We start from the raw sequence: 17,257 nt of genomic DNA on the forward strand, positions 1-17,257 counted from the left end.
ATTGAATTAAACGTTTTGATTTCTACACTATAAAATGGGGCAGAGAAGCCCATGCAGGAAGAGAGCAAAGAAAGGCCATGTGGAGGAGAGGAGAAGCAGCCAAGATGGCAGAATGCTGAAGGAGAAGCCAGTTTGTGCAGAGTTTGTGCAAGGAGAAGGAGATGGGGAACAAAAGGTGAATAAGGCTGATGAGGTAGACACCTTTGATTCCAGGAAACTCAGATAAGTCAGTGGTTTTGAGAGCCCTCAATGGAAAGGGAAGTGGTTTCCCACTGTGTGTATTTCTAGCCTACCACCCACTAGTTCTTGGCTCCATTGTTTCATTACCATCTGTCTGAATCAAATAGTAACCTGCATGTGAATGGCCACCATGGTGGCTTCTGGCCATACAGAGGAGTAAAGATACAGTAACAAAAAATAATTTGAGTTTGGGTGATGGTTATATACCACAGTCAACAGTTCAAATACTATAGAAATGTTTACCCAAAATCTATGTACTCTTATTGATTAATATCACTCTGTTAAAATTTAATTTTCTAAATAAAATATATTATAAAATTATAAAACTAATATAATTTAGTAATGAGTTTGGCATTCTTTATTCAAGGAAAATAATTCATGGATTGGGGGAGTTCAGGGCCTCACAAGCAGCAAAGCACTCCTCCCTGGAAATTTTGGAGAAGGGCAAATTTTAGAGAACGTTAAAAGAGGTAACTTTGAAACAAAACATGATTGGCTAAAAGGTCAGGGTTGTTCTTATAAGACTAAGGGGTCTTACCTTCTATGGTAAGGTAAGGTAGCTAAAGCTGAATTGGAGCATAATGACCGGAATATGGGAGGATTCTTCACATTTGTTTTCTGTAAGTGCTGGCTGACTTAGGTTTAGGTTTAGATTTATGTCATGGGCTGGGCCACTGGTGTGGTCTTTGGATGGTCAGCCTAAGGAGGACACCTAAGTTCAGGTTAAGAAAAGTTTATTAGGGGATCATCTGCTGGGCCAACTCCTAAGGTGGAGCTCAGTACCCGTTTCTCTAATAACAGGGTTCAATAGGGGATTCGAGGGCAGGGCTGGTAGTCCTTAAGGGGAAAAAAAATATTAACTATAAGTAATCTAGGGAATCTTCCACACCCAGGTGACTCAGTCCAGATGCCTGGGGGAAGGTGATCTGCACCGTCTAGTTGCTCAATGTGCCTTCGTCCACTTGAGGAAGGAGGGGGTCATGGCCCCCACCTGCAACCCTATCAGCCTTCATTAACTTTCTCACTATGAAGGAAGTGGAATTTACCCCTCCAAATTGTGTCATTTTGATATGAGTATTATTTTGAGCTGAATGCAGTCAAAACTCAGTAAATTTTATTAAAACTCTTTTTTCCCCTCAGCTGCCTAAGTTTCCCTTGGAAATGGGCCTGTACCAGAAAGGGCGCTATTACCAAAGATACCTTTTCACCTACGAAACTTATCTTCACTACCGGACAACCCTACATTGCCAAACCTTTTCTTTCCTGTGATTGGCCTTACTCCCCTTTGTATCTCCCAGCTCCCCACTCCTTCCTTCGCTCAGGATATTAGTTAAACCTCAATATTCACTTTTTGGTCTTATGTTTTTATGAATTCTTGTATGTACAAAGTTAAATTTGTTTCTCTCCTGATCATCTATTTTATGCTAATTTCATTATTAGACTCACCAAAATAACTTAGCAGGGTAGAAGAAAATTTTTTCTACCTCTTCAACTAAAATTCATAAAATTCTATATTTTCTCTTCTCTCATTGTTTTCTTAAGAATATACACAAAGAATGTGTATATTCTTACTTAAGAATGTATACTATATGAATGCTAATAAAAGTACATAGAGATGATCTCTTTTTATAGCTGCCAAGTGACTTATTATATGGATGCACCATAGTTTTTCTTTTCTTTTTGTTTTTCTGTATTTTTCTGAAGTAGGGAGGCAGAGAGACAAACTCCCACATGTGCACAACCGGGATCCACTCAGCATGCCCATTAGGGGGCAATGTTCTGCCCATCTGGGGCATTGCTCCATTGCAATCAGAGACATTCTAGTGCCTGAGGTGGAGGCCATAAAGCCATCCTCAGCACCCGGGCCAACTTTGCTCCAATGGAGCCTAAGCTGCTGGGAAGGGAAGAGAGGTATGAAGAGGAAGGAGAAAGGGAAGGGTGGAGAAGCAGATGGGCACTTCTCGTGTGTGCTCTGGTCAGGAATTGAACCTGGGACTTTCACACGCTGAGCCGATGCTCTATCACTGAGCAAACCAGCCAGGGCTTGGATGCAGCACAGTTTTTCAGCGAGTGCTCTACTGAGAGATAACTGAGTTGCATTCTGCTTTTTGCTTTTATTAACATACAGCCAAATTACTTTGTGCCAAACACATTTTATGTTTTTGCCAGTCTTTGGAATAGATACTAGCTTGTTATTGATGATTAAAATTAAATTACAGCAGGCCAGAGGGTTGGAAGGAGAGACAAAAAGGGTTAATCTTTTAATAACATAAGTGGAAAACCAACTAAAGACTATTCACTTTCTTTAACGAATGTTGGAATTATTAAACTAACTTTAAGATGAGAATGTTAGCAGAGTACTTCCATACTGGGGGCTGGCCCAGCCCTAGAATGAGAATTTTCACATGTCAGGCACGCTTCTGGTCCTTGACTTGCCCAGGAAAAATTTCAAGAACAAGTCAGAGTGAGAATAAGGTAAGTTTTCTTCAGGTAGAGAAAGGACAGAGGCTGAGGTAAAGGCACTGCTGTGAAAAAAGCAAAAAGTAAGTGTCAGAATAGATACAGGCCAACTGGAGGGAGAGGTGAATGCGTGGCCATTTAATTCTTGGGATTATATGTGTTTCCAAGGGCAGGAAATTTTCTTCAAGCTTTGTGGCACTAAATTCTGCCTCTGTGTTCTGTAGGGAGGGGCCTTGTTATTTGATAATGCCTGAAGATGGAGACTCTGGTGAGCAGACGTCAGGATCTTTCTCCAACTTCTTTGTATCCTGCCTCACTTATATCTAAGAGAAAGAGAGAATAGCCAGATGCTATCAAAGCCCCAAGCCCCTCTTGTTTACACTGAGCTTGACGGATTCTGGCTGCAGACTTGGCTGCCATCTCTGCTGCATCTATCCCAGAGCTGGCCCCGCATCAGCTTCTCTAATCTCTTTTGTCTGCAGATAATGTAAATTTTTTTCAGTTGGTTTACATTTTTCATTCTATGTGATATCTGAAATCACTTAGAAAACTCTGGGACAAGAAATATGCTGTCTTTCCTACCTACTGTTGGTCAAATAAGCTTTTAAATATGATATATATGTTTGTATTGGGTATGGGGGACAGGCTGTAAGCAGGCCAGGACGTTATAGCCTAAGGCAGGGGTCCCCAAACTTTTTACACAGGGGGCCAGTTCACTGTCCCTCAGACCATTGGAGGGCCGGACTATAAAAAAACTATGAACAAATTCCTATGCACACTGCACATATCTTATTTTAAAGTAAAAAAACAAAACAGAACAAATACAATATTTAAAATAAATAACCAGTAAATTTAAATCAACAAACTGACCAATATTTCAATGGGAACTATGCTCCTCTCACTGACCACCAATGAAAGAGGTACCCTTCCAGAAGTGCGGCGGGGGCCGGATAAATGGCCTAAGGGGGCCACATGTGGCCCGCAGGCCGTAGTTTGGGGACCCCTGGCCTAAGGCTTATTTTTAAGACTAAGCTTTTCCCCACACCCTTGACTGATTGCATGATGTGGGTGGTGTACTATAATGAGGAATCCAATTATGCCTCAGATAAGTGACTTTGTATCAGAGACTTCCTTATTTGTATATTGGATTAAATGTTTTGGTTTCTACAGTATAAAGTGGGGCAGATCAGGAGCTTGCTCACTCAGTTCTTGCTATCACCTTTGCAGGGGCCTCCTTGATCCATTGCCCTTCACGGGAAAAGCTGGTTTTCTGCTTTTCCTTTGTCTTCTCTTGTGGTTTGCCTATCTTGGTGAGACACCAATAAACAGGATGGCCCACCATCCTCTGACTCCATCATTTCTATACTGTCTGTCCAAATCCAATGGGAACCTGCATGTGAATGGCCACTATGGCAGCTCCTGGCCTTACAACTGGTGTAGTCAGCAGGATTCAAAGATCGGTATGGAGCCGCCACCCTTAATGGGTAGGGTAGAGTACTGGTTGCTGCTCTGGCTCCCCAAGGCTGTCCTTTTAGGGGCCATGGGCTACATGTTTTTTACTCAAGAAGATACCAGGAGTTCTGTGTGAGAAGCTGCCTGAGGTCAAAAGCTTCAGTATGAATTGCAAATTGAACAACAGAAAAGGCTAGAATTGGAGCAAGCATTGGAGAAGGAATTATGAGTTCGAGAGTTGCAGTTTGCCCTGGAAGCTGAACATTGGCACTGGTGGATTTAAGAGCTCGAGTCTCAGCTTCTGGCCAAAAGCCAGCAGCCACAGGAGCCTAAACAGTCACCAAAGGAGCAGCAGCATCCATGCCGGTGGACTGGCTTTGAGTCAGCGGGAGCAGGCGCTTGCAACTCCTCTTCTGAGGATGAGAAGGCTCAGGCTGAAGCTGCCATATGCACACTGAGAGCCTGACCAGTGGTCACCAAGAAGGTAAAAACCCAGCAACAAAGAGTCCCTCAGGGGCAGCCACAGCCTCCTGCCCAGGTAATAGAACACTCTGTGATCTGGCCCTATACCTAGGCAGAGCTGATGGAGTTGGGGGCACAATATAAGGAAAAGTCTACTGAATCCCTGGTTGCCTGGTTACTACGATTATGGGAAATAGGGGTGAATGGCATCATGCTCTCTGGAACAGAGATGGAGAAGTTGGCCAACATTACCACACACTCCTCCTTGAGGCAGCATCTTTAGAACTGCCATGGCAACCCAGGAGACCATACCCTATTAGAATGGGTGATGGCTGCCATTCGTATGGTCTGACAGAATGCTGGAGAATTACCAGGGGCAATGAGTCAGTGGCAGTGCTACAGTGAGTTAGTAAAGGTCCTTCAGGAACTAGGTATGAAGAATGCTATTTTCAACCCTGGGTCCCGTGGGCCAGACGAGGAAGTGTTTACAGCAAAAATGAGGGAATTTGTCCTTGCTAGTGCCCCATCAGCCCTTTTTGGGTCACTTGTGGCTATCTTGGGCCCCTATGTGGGGCAGCCCATCAATGCAGTTACACAGATGGTAGCAGATTTGGGAGAGCTGGAAGCTGCTCAGTATTATAAAGCAGTGAGGGCTGCTGCCTATGTTGCCCCCCTCCCCCAACTAACAAGGGAAACAGGCCTGTAAAGGTTACCCGAACACAGATGTCAGTAGATTTGATTGCTGGTGGAGCAGATAAGGAGAAATTGGATGGCCAGTCTAATAAAATTCTTTTGTAGCTTTGGCGGCAGCATAAACCAGAACAGAAGTTCCAGCCACTGACACGAAAGGCCCCAGCAGCTACCAATAAAACGTTTGGTGCGTGGGCAGCTCGGTTTCAAGATTATATGATAGAGACAGCCGAGGGAGAGAACTCCCAAGACCCATTGTACCAGTTTGAATAGGAAAAGGGCCGAGGGACTCGTCTAACGGGGATGGGTGGGAACCAGAGACCACAGGTAGAACTGGCTATCCTCTGGTCCCCTTCCAATGTACAACGGGTACAGGGTCATGATGGATATAGGTGCAGAATGTTCCCTCCTCTATGGGTACCCAGAGCGGTTTGCTGGGACCCCAGTGGCCATTGATGGTTATGAGGGCCAAACTGTTCAAGTGAAGCCAATAACTATTCCATTGGGGATAGGAAGACTGCCTCCTAAGCCATATAAGGTGTATGAATCTCCTATTGCTGAATATATTTTGGGGGTAGATGTCTTAGGACTGTGATTGGAAACTACAGCCGGGGAGTTCCGGCTGCCAATCAGGGTTGTAAAGGCAGTGTTGCAGGGACACCCATCACATTCCCCTTTGCAATTACCCATCGCTCGGCGTGTGACTAACACCAAGCAGTATCACCTGCCATGTGGTTATGAAGAAGTCACAGGGACAGTCCTCGAACTAGAAAAGGTGGGGATCATTCGGCCAGCACACAGTTCTTACAACTCTCCAGTATGGCCTGTGCGGAAACCAGATGGAACCTGGAGAATGATAGTAGATTACAGAGAACTTAATAAAGTTGTCCCCCCTTTACAAGCTGCTGTTCCCTTGATACCTAACATGATGGATCGGCTAAGCCAGTATCCTCAACCTTTTTGGGCCACGGACAGGTTTAATGTCAGAAGATATTTTCACAGATTGGCCTTTAGGGTGGGACGGATAAATGTATCACGTGACCAAGACAAGCATAAAGAGTGAGTCCTAGATGAATGTAACAGAGGAAATCTGGTCATTTTTTTAAAATAAAACATCATTCAGACTTAAATATAAATAAAACAAAAATAATGTAATTTATTCTTTCTCTATGGACCAGTACCAAATGGCCCATGGACCAGTACCGGTCTGTGGCCCGGGGGTTGGGGACCACTGAGCTAAGCCATGAGTTGGGGACATACCACTTTGTGGCAGACTTGGCCAATGCTTTTTTCTCTATTGATATAGTTGCAGAGAGTCAAGACTAATTTGCCTTCAGTTGGGAAGGGAGAAAATGGACCTTTACAGTGTTACCCCGGGGCTATTTGCATAGCCCTACCTTGTGCCATGGGCTGGTGGCTGCTGACCTGGCTAAATGGAAACAGCCAGAGGCAGTTTGCATGTACCATTATATTGATGATATTATGCTAACTAGTGATTCTCTTCCAGAATTGGAGCAAGCAGTTCCTACCCTGCTATCCCATTTGAAAGCATGTGGCTGGGAAGTCAATGATAACAAATTACAAGGACCTGGGTTATCTGTTAAATTCTTGGGAGTTGTGTGGTGGGGTAAGTTAAAGTTATCCCTGAAGCAGTTATAGATAAGATTCAAGCATACTTTGTGCCCACTATGGTAAAACAGTTACAGGAATTCTTAGGTTTGTTGAGGCATTAGCAAGCATTTATAGCCCATTTTGCTCAGTTACTACACCCCTTGTATAACCTTATTCGAAAGGGGGTTCGCTGGGATTGGACTGAGCAGGCACAAAGTTTATTTGCAGCAGCTAAGATAGCTGTCAAGGTGGCACAGGCCTTGAATGTGTTTGATCCTGCCAGGCCCTGTGAGCTGGATGTTTATGTAGCCTCGGAGGAGTTTGGATGGGGCTTGTGGAAATAGACAGAGAGTCTACCATCACAGCAGCCTGGCCCATGCAGGTTCACATTGGATTCGGACAGTCGGTAAAGAAACAACGCAGCCAAAAACTGGTGGGCCATTGTCTTTAATCCTAGCTTGCACCCGGCGGGCAAGCAAAAAACACACACTAGGCTCCAAAACCCACTCACATTCAGTGCTCACAAAGCTACTGATTTATCCGAGTTTCCTAGAATCAAAGGTTTCTAGCTCACCAGACTTATTCACCTCTGTTCCCCATCTCCTTCCTTCTTCCTGCACAAACTCTGCCCAAACTGGCTTCTCTCTCAGCACTCTGCCGTCTTGGCTGCTTCTCCTGGCCACATGGCCTCTCTGCTCTCCTCTCTGCTCTCTCCTCTAATGATAATCTCAGGAACCAAGAGAGCAAGCTCCCGCTCTGCCCCTATTTCATAGTGTAGAAATCCAAACCTTTAATCCAATATACAAAATAGGGAAGTCTCTAATACAAAGTCACTCATCTGAGGCATGATAGGATTGTACCACCCCACATTAAAAAGGGTGGGAAAGGCTTAATCCCAAAACCAAGCCCCAGGCTACAAGGATCCTGCCTGCCCACAGCCCGCCCTCAACACACATTAATATCACCTGGGCGACGGCCTCCACATGGGCAGCGCCATCTTTAACAAAGTGAGCATAATATATTTCATCTGCCCAACAGAGAGCTTTTGGCAACCTATTGGGTTTTGGTCCCAATTGTGGAAAGGTGCTGAAGTTAGTTACTCATTAGTAGAGAAGCAGCTGGCAGCTGTGTATGCTGCCCTCTTGGCCACTGAGAGTATTACAACCACAACACCAGTTACAGTCAAGACAACATACTCTATTGCAGGATGGGTGAGAGATTGTGTTGGGCAGATAAAATGTATTATGCTCACTTTGTTAAAGAGGCCATTGCCCAGGTGATATTAATGTGTGTTGAGAATTGTTGTAGCCTGGGGCTTGGTTTTGGGATTAAGCCTTTCCTACCCTTTTTGCTGTAGGGCGGTACAATCCAATCATGCCTCAGAGAAGTGACTTTGTATTAGAGACTGCCCTGTTTTGTATATTGGATTAAGAGTTTGGATTGCTACACTATAAAATGGGGACGAAGTGGGAGCTTGGGCTCTTGGTTCCTGAGGTTAGCATGAGAGAGCGGAGAGAGTAGAGCCAGCAGCGGAAGGAGGCCACGTGGAGGAGGCCAGGAGAAGCAGCCAAGATGGCGGAGTGCTGAGTGAGATGCCAGTTTGTGTAGAGTTTGTATCTGGGATAAGGAAGAAGATGGGGAACTGAGGAGAAGAAGGCTGGTGAGCTAGAAACCTTTGATTCTAGGAAACTCGGATAAGTCAGTGGCTTTGTGAGCACTGAGTGTGACTGGGTTTTGGAGCCCAGTGTGTATTTTTACTTGCCCGCCGGGTGCAAGGTAGGATTAAAGGCTATGGCCCATCAGTTTTTGGCTCTGCTGTTTCTTTACCGACTGTCCGAATCCAATGTGAACCTGCATGGGCCGGGCTGCTCTGATGGTGGCTCTGGCGGCGGCTCCTGGCTTTACAGATTGGGCAACCAAACCTCATAGTAGTATGGCCCAAATGTCCACCCTGGCCAAATGGGGTGCCTACCTGCAACAACGCAGTTCTCTTACCTCCAACCCATTGAGGGTAGAACTTCAGGAAGTCTTGGGTCCAGTCACCTATCTGACCTTAGAGTCAGGTGCTGCTGGGGCTCAGGAGGCAAAACCTGAAGTTAGTCCCTACCAGGAGGGGTGGGTGCCCATCCCCGAGGATGCCTGGTAAACTGATGGTTCCAGCTAGGGTCAACCTGCCTTCCGTCTGGCCACTGCGACTATTTGGATGGACAAGGGTACTGGCCAGAGCAGCCAATGGGCAGAATTAAGAGCTGTTTGTCTAGTTGCTCATAATAAACCTTCACCTCTAGTGATCTGTGGTGACAGCTGGGCTGTCTATTGTGGACTGACCCTTTGGATTGCTACTTGACACATTAACCAGTGAATGGTAATGCACCGTACACTATGGGGTCAGGCCATGTGGCAGGACTTATGGGAAATAAGACACCAGAAGCAAGTGATAGTATATCATATCATGGGGCATGCCCCTGTAGCTCATCCTGTGAATGATGAGACAGATACATTGGGAAGGATGCGATGGTTGGAGACTGCACCTGCAGGTTTTGTGGTGCAGTGGCTCCACCGGCACCAGCTCCATGCGGGACAAAAAACTATGTGGACTACAGTTAAGACATGGAACTTGCCTGTGTCCTATGCAGAGGTACTTGTAGCCTGTGAGCAATATGCAGTATGTTCCAAGGAGCATCCTCTGAGACCACCGGTGTCACCTGGATAGATTCAGTGGGGTCATGTTCCACTGATACGATGGCAGATAGATGTGGACACAGCCTGCCGGTGGTGAGGACAACAGAGACACAAAGATCGACTCCGGAGACCAGGTTCAGTAACACAGATCTACTTTATTCAGGAAGTAAACTAGCTTATATACATGGGTTCAGCCAATAGGATGTTATAGTAGGGGAAATGGCCATAAAAGGTCAGGAGGCTGCCTGGCTGGCACTGAGTTATTTCTGTATAGCAGGCGAGCTCCCTTCCTGGGTGTGCCCAGGAGGGTTCCAGGAACTGGAGTATTCTCACAGCATTGTGTCAGCCAGAGCTGCTAGGTAAATGCTCTGCATTCTACCTACATCTCCCCCTCTCTTTTAATTAAAGCCAGTTGAACATGCTTGATGACTACTTGTTGCTGTTATAGCTTCTGAATGCTACACATTATGCAACGGAACCCTAGTAGAACTATAACAACTATAATACCTATTATACTATATGCTAATAGATTAGCTGGATTAAACAATGAGGCAAGCTTTTGTAATGCTTGACTAGTTAGAAACTAGAACGGGGGTCTTAAACAGGGGATTCCTCCTAGGGGTCGGGATGTCATTTCCCTCCCATTGTGTTACAGAGACCTCCCAGGTGCCGTTAAACACAGTTCCATTTTGACTGTAAAAAAAAATGTAGGTCCATGCACGCCCTCTTCCCACAAAGGTCCCAGCATCCAAACATGGAACGGATGGCTTGCCACAGGCTGCGTACTGCATATGGTTGTATTCCGTCTCTCAGCTTTTGATGCTAAACTCTGAGGTTGATAGTCTGTGCATCCAGGCCAGAGGCAATGAGGCAGTCTCTCGGGAGTGTTCTTAGATGTTCGTCATACAGGAACAGGCAAAGAGGTGACCCTGGGAAGGCAAGGTTAGGGGGGCTAGCCCAGCTGTTGGTAGCTAGGGGGAGGAGAGTTTGTAGGCCATGTACTGAGCCTTGGTTGGTAATACCATTTTCAGCAAGGTCCCCCGTAGTATGATTTCTAAGGAGGACCCACCCCTCCAAGGGGATGGTGTTATTATTCAGAGTAACATTGGGTCACTGAGGTTACCCCATATAGTGCTGTTCCAGTGTTGGGATTCCTGGCCACTATTGTCACAAGGGAGACTAAGGAAGCAGTTACTGGAATATACTGCTAGAAACTGTGGGCTATTAACTTCAACAGGTATAATTATGCCAGGGTGGGGAACAGCCACCCAGATGTGAGGATCTCCTCGTGCCTGGGAGTTCTCTGTGATAATGGCACATGTGAGAAGGAACAGAGTGCCTGGACCTGGGGGTCCATCAGGAGCTTATCTTTGAGCCTGTTCTGCTAGCGCCTTCATATCTCCCCAGGTTATGTTATGAGCATGTTGGTTACAAGGTCTCCTCCTGAAGCGCTGAGAACCTTTTCCAGACAGCTGTTCATCAAGGCTGAGGCTGGCCATCTCCTGAACCGGAGGGTTCGCAGGTGTTAAAGGCGTCATCGGTGCGGTCATCTTGGGACACCGGGAGTGGCCGTACATTCCTTCCTGGGATCCAAATTGGATGCGGGCTGTTTTCTGGAAAAACACAAGCATAATATCTTCCTTGCATTAGAAGGGGGTGCGGTCCCTGCCACTGAGCTGTGGCTGGGTCCTTCCAGCGTACTAATGGCAATGGGGTTGGTTAGCTACAAAGCCCTCCCCAATGTTTCTAAGTGGGAGTTGCTCCTTCAGAATCAAAAGTTAAATTATTGAGAATGAATACAGCACTGAGGAGCATTTTTCCAGGTGAGGCCCAGGGCATATCCCCCCTTTCTTTTTGAATTTGAATCTTTTTTTTTTTTTACATTTTATTTATTGATTTTTTAGAGAGAGAGGAGTGAGAGAGAGAGACAGAGAGAGAGAGAAGGGGGAGGAGCAGGAAGCATCAACTCCCATATGTGCCTTGACCAGGCAAGCCCAAGGTTTCGAACCGGCAACCTCAGTGTTCCAGGTCGATGCTTTATCCCACTGTGCCACCACAGGTCAGGCCTTGAATTTGAATCTTGATGTCTCTGTGTCGCCATTCTACAACAGCTTGTCCTTGGGGATCATAAGAAATGCCATGGTGGTGTGTGATTTGCCATTGGGAACAAAAGACTGTAAATTGGCTGCTGGTATAAGAGGGCCCATTATCAGTTTTAATTTCCCAAGGTACACCAAGGCAAAGCATGGCCTGTTGAAGAGCACGAATTGCATGTGTAGTTTTTTCTCCTGCTAGGGCCATGGCCAAGATGGCTCTGGAGAAGATATCTATTGCTACGTGTACATAGTGGTGTTTGTCAAATTGGGGGACATGAGTACGTCTATTTGTCACACAGCGTTAGGCTGTAAGCCTTGAGGGTTGATACCCTGAGATTGTAGGGGGCCTAAGGGTAGTAAGGGCCTGCACTGTTTACATACACAAACAAAGCATTTGCAGGTTGTGTGAGTGAGACGGGGAAAGAGAGATTTGAGAGAATGGGCAGACATGAAAACGGGCATGAAGTTGTCTGCTCAATAGGGGAGACTGTTAAAACTAGACGATCAACATGTGTGTTGCCTGCCACTAGGAGGCCAGGCAAGCCAGAATGGGAGTGAAGATGCTGAATATACCAAGTGTGTTGACACTCCTCTAACAGTTCTTTAAGCTGGCTGAGAGCCCTATTTAGTAATGTCTGCTTGGGCCAGAAAGTGGAATGGGCGAGGCCTTATGTTTGTACTGCATAAGCACTATCTGAAAAAATGTTAAGGGGGCCATGTTGCCAAAGGTGTAGCACATAGTAAATGGCTAGTAGTTCACCTACTTGTATGGGTCCCGCATAGCTAAATTTGTGGAATTTAGTGCCTTCTGTTTGTGCTTTGAACACTATTCCACAATAGGACTGGCTGGCATCTGTAAACACAAGCATGCTGTGAGGAAGAGGGGTAGATGCTGGATACAAATGAGGGGTGGTTTGTAGGGGGACTCTTTGTAGGGTCTGTAAGAGTCGATCGTTGGGGAGGTGATTGTTTACTTGTCCAGTATAGTTAGCTAACATTGTCTGCATTTCTAAATCATTGGCTAAGAAAAATTGAATATGGTCAAGAGGAATTGGCAGAATAAGTACATCAGGCTCTTGGCCATACAAGGTGACACAAACTTGCCGCAGCTTCCGGCCAAAAATGCAGATTGCAGTCTTGCTGGGGGTGATTTTAGATAGCTGACTATATGCTAAATGTAACCAATAAAGGGGTTTGTTTTGAAACAGGAAACTGGTAGGATTGCCTTTTGTGGCTAGGATAATAGCTGACATTGGCTGATCAGGTTCTAATCTAGCTGTTGACACAGAGCCAATAGCAGTGTTGATATTTGCTATAACCTGTTTGCTGCTGTAGTTAGATGGTAGATGCTAGTAGGCTCTATGTCGCCCTCAAGGAGGGAGAATAGGGGGTCTAATTCAGCAGTAGAAATAGATAGGTATCCACTTATCCAGTTTATTTGGCTGCATAGCTCTTGTAATTCATGTAAAGAGCATTATTGAGTGATTGCGAGCATAGGGGAAATAGGTGTTATTTCTTCCCCTATGCGGTACCCTAAGAAAGTAAAAGGCAGCAAGGTCTGTACTTTCTCTGGTGCTACCGAGAGCCGAATGGCATTCAGATTAGTTAAGAGCTTCTGGTAACATTCTTCTAAGATCATAGGATCGACATGAGCTATTAATATGTCGTCCATATAATGGTAGATGACGCACCGTTCCTGTAATGGCTGCATTGCCATGCTTACATAGTACTGGCAAATGGTGGGGCTATTTTTTATGCCTTGTGGTAGGACTGCCCGTTGATACCTTTGAGCTGGAAGGTCATGATTAATAGAAGGCACAGTAAAAGCATAATAAGGCTTGTCCTCCAGATGGAAGGAGATTGAGAAAAAACTATCTTTGATGTCTAAAATATTAATATGGGCAGCCTGTGGCACCGCAGAGGGATGTGGCAAGCCTGGTTGTAAAGTGCCCATCTTTGCCATGTGCTTGTTAATAACCCTTAAATCATGAAGGAATCTCCATTTTCCGGATGCCTTTTTCTGAATTACAAAAACAGGTGATTTATGAGGACTAGTGGAAGGCTCAATATGTTTGGCTTCTCATTGTTGCTGAACTAGTTTGTGTAATTCTTTTAATTTAGAAGCTGTTAATGGCCACTGCTCAACCCAAATTGGTTGGTCAGTATTGCATGTAAGTTTGATGGGTTCTGGAGTTTTTAATTGAGCAGTGGCCTTTAGAATTGAGGGGGCTGGCTGGGAATAGAGACACGGAGTAAAGACAGCACATCCCATTCCCAAAGTGTATGTGGCAATTCAGTCATAAATAAAGGACTGAAAACTCCAGTCACCCCATCAGGATCTGTCCAATGGAGTGGCCGGATGGCTTGTTGGGCCAGTTGTACTCCACTAACTCCTTGTACAAAAGGTCTGGGCCACATGGCCCAGCCTTTCTTTTTATCTTCCTCTCTGATTACAGAAACATCAGCACCAGAATCTATGAGCCCAAGGATGGGATGGCCCTCTACTCCCAGAGTTAGAAAAGCCTTATTCTGGGTTAAGGGTAAGGTCCAATAGACTCCCGTGTGGAGTTGCTTTCTTATGGGCGGGGCTGAGAGCTGCCCCATTTCCCGTTTAAAGGCTCCAGGGGCTTTCCATCCATGATGGTGGTTGAGCGACAATCTCGCTTCCAGTGAAATCCCTTTTTACAACAGGGGCACACAGAAGATGGTTTTTTATCATTCTTTTCTTTCCTGTTAGGGCACTAGTGTGCAAAATGTTCTATGCCCTTACATTCAAAGCAGGATCCTTGTGTCTTTTGCCCCCCCCCCCATGGGAAATGCTTAACTGGGCTGCAAGACAGGTAGCGAGGGCCGCCGCTGAGTTGCTGCCCGCATCTCGGCAGGCAAGGACCCAATCATCTAGGGGCGCAGCTCTAATTGGCCCTGTTGCCTGTCTACACTCTCCATTGGCGCCTTCCCACACCAATTCTTTAGTTAGAGCATCGGCCGCATCACCGTGTATAACTTTACGCTTTACAGCTTCTTGGACCCTTCCTAGAAATTCTGAAAAGGGTTCATTGGGACCCTGAAGCAATTTGGAAAGCTTTGAGGACATTCCATGAGCTTTAGTTTGCGTAAAGGCTCTAGTGGCACATAGGCGCACTTGATCAAAATACTGAGGGGGTCCTGTAGCCTGTACGCTGGGGGAGGCAAATTGCCCTTCTCCTTTGAGGGCTTCCAGGGGGAGGTTAATACTAGCCCTTTGATTTTTTTCATCTATTATTTCACATTGCTCGTTGTATAAAGCTTTCCACTGAATTAAGTCTCCCATGGTAAGGACTGCTTGGGCTAATGTTTTCCAATCATGGGGACAATTTAAATCAATACTGATATTTTCAAGTAATTGCTGAACATAGGGAGAATGAAGGCCATCTTCCTGGATAGCTTTTCTGAGAGTTACGACTGGTTTTTGGTCATGTGGATACCAAGCTTGCAGTCATGCGGTGTTAAGGTTAATATTGACCAGGAAAAGGTGAAGGGGCTCTAGTCCTGAAGCCGCATGGGAAATATCTCTTTGCTGACATATGGGGGCATATAGGCTGGCCCATGGGTCTGTAGCAGGAACACATGTTGAAATTAAAACTGGGGTAGAAAATGGCATCTGAGAGGCTGGGATGGGCAGAGAGCCCCGGCAGGGAATGCAGAAGTAGCGACTTCTGCTTCTTTGGGTGGTGGAGCTGATGGCGTGGTTTCTAATGTATCTAGTTTTGTTTCTGCATGCTCGGCTGCAAGTCCATCAAACTCGGTGGCCTAACCCTATTCTTTCTCTACAGGGGGAGGAAAATACAGAGGTAGGGGTTCCTCTGAAAACAGGAGTAGCCTGTAAGACCTTAGGGACCAGCAGAGGGTCCCCAGCAGGAGCACCAGCCAAGCAGGCATGTATTGCTAATAAGGCAGGAGTGAGGCCAAGAGGGAAGGTTTGTCCTTCATGTACCTCGGCCAAACGAACACATCAGAGAGCTCGGGCCCAAGTATCTGGGTCCCAGAGGGGCATGTCCTCAATCCAGGGATTGAAACCAGAGAGAATCTCCCAGTAAGTACAGAGATCCTCTTCACAGACTTCAACTTGCCTACTCTTCAATAGGGCGTGCAGGGCCAAATTCAATGAGAACCTGCAAGTGAATTGCCACGTTGGTGTCCCCTGGCCATACAGATAGTAATGACATAATGCATTCTTTCCTTGACAAAACTTTCCAACCTGTAAGACCAGGGGCTGCTGCTGCCATCGTGGCCATTCACATGCAGGTTCTTATTAAATTTGGGCCCATGGTAAAAAAACGGTGGAGTTGGAGGATAGTGAGCTATTCTGTTTATTAATGTCTCACAAAGACAGACAAGCCACAAGAAAAGCCAAGGGAAAAGCAGAAAACCTGCTTTTCTCACAGAGGGCAAAAGATCAGGGTGGGGAGAAAGAAGAAATTATACTGCATCTCTTTGTGGTGGGGGCAGAATCTCCCTTCCAGTAAACATTAACAAGACAATGGCCCCTCCCAATCAGGAAGGGGACCTGCAGCCTCACTGACCACTATATCTGGCATTGCCCAGCCCCCAATGCAAACTATAAGCGAGCAAACATATATATCATATTTACAAACTTATTTAACCAACACAACCCTAATAAATGCAATAAAATATTTAAAAAAATAAAATAAAAAGACTTTCATCTGTGAAAGCTAATTTTGTTTTGCTTAATATTACTTATTTTTTTGTTTTGCTTATTTTTTTTGGTCATGTAACAGGTTTGAGGTATTTTTATAATGTAGTAAAATTCATTAATATTTTCTCTTGTTTTTCTCTGTATTAAAGCAACAGCAAATAATTTTCTCTTCTTCATGAAAACAAAGAAATGACCCATGTTTTATTTCAGTAGTTACAACTTTTGTATTTAGATTTTTTAATCTGTTTAGAATTTATTGTTTTACAGTGTAAAAATAAATTCACCACTATTGCACCTCCTTCTTTTCTCCGTTTATCTCAGATGCCACCTGGGGCTGTCTCAGTAATGGTGTGTTTTGTGTTGCTGCTAAGGAGACAGTGTGCTCAGAGCGAAATCTGGCTTTGGCTGTAGCTCCCGCTGCTACAAACTGAGGAATCTCATGGCACTAACTGACCACAAGAGATTGCTGTCCATATGCTCTTTTTTTGTTGGACTTTTGTGAGCCCTGGCTTTCTGTGATCTCTTCTCTCTGCCAGAGGAAGTCAGGTGATGCCAAACAGAAGGGCAGGAAAATTAATGAAAAATTGGAGATCAAAGGAACTGATGAGTAAATAATTTCTTTTCTTCCAATTGGATTATTCCCAAGGGCAGTATTTCAGTTAATATCTCTAAACAAATACCATGAGACTGAGCCTATTTCAGTAAAGAACATCCTTAAATAGATTCTGCCTCACTTTCCTTTATCTTTACTTGTTTCCTTTCAGTTACATTCTTAAATATCTCCTAAGCTATAAGCTTTGGCCTCAGGCTCTATTTGCTTGGAAACCTGGGTTGAAAATTATCTATCTATTCATATAGCAAACACAAA

At 45.2% G+C, this 17,257-nt stretch overlaps 1 protein-coding gene across 1 annotated transcript; it reads right to left on the reverse strand.

Annotated features, from left to right (window-relative positions):
* Positions 1 to 13,907: 13,907 nt before the first annotated feature.
* On the reverse strand, positions 13,908 to 14,297 carry LOC136381510 (endogenous retrovirus group K member 113 Pro protein-like). The gene has a single exon (XM_066350227.1). It carries the CDS (start codon positions 14,295 to 14,297, stop codon positions 13,908 to 13,910), a length of 390 nt encoding a protein of 129 aa, XP_066206324.1.
* Positions 14,298 to 17,257: the final 2,960 nt, after the last annotated feature.

Source organism: Saccopteryx leptura, chromosome 9 (genome assembly GCF_036850995.1).
Source record: "Saccopteryx leptura isolate mSacLep1 chromosome 9, mSacLep1_pri_phased_curated, whole genome shotgun sequence".
NCBI lineage: Eukaryota > Metazoa > Chordata > Mammalia > Chiroptera > Emballonuridae > Saccopteryx > Saccopteryx leptura.

What these genes read in the sequence shown, in the direction of transcription:
- LOC136381510 (XM_066350227.1), bottom strand. Translation starts at nt 14,297, where the DNA reads ATGGGGCAGCTCTCAGCCCCGCCCATAAGAAAGCAACTCCACACGGGA.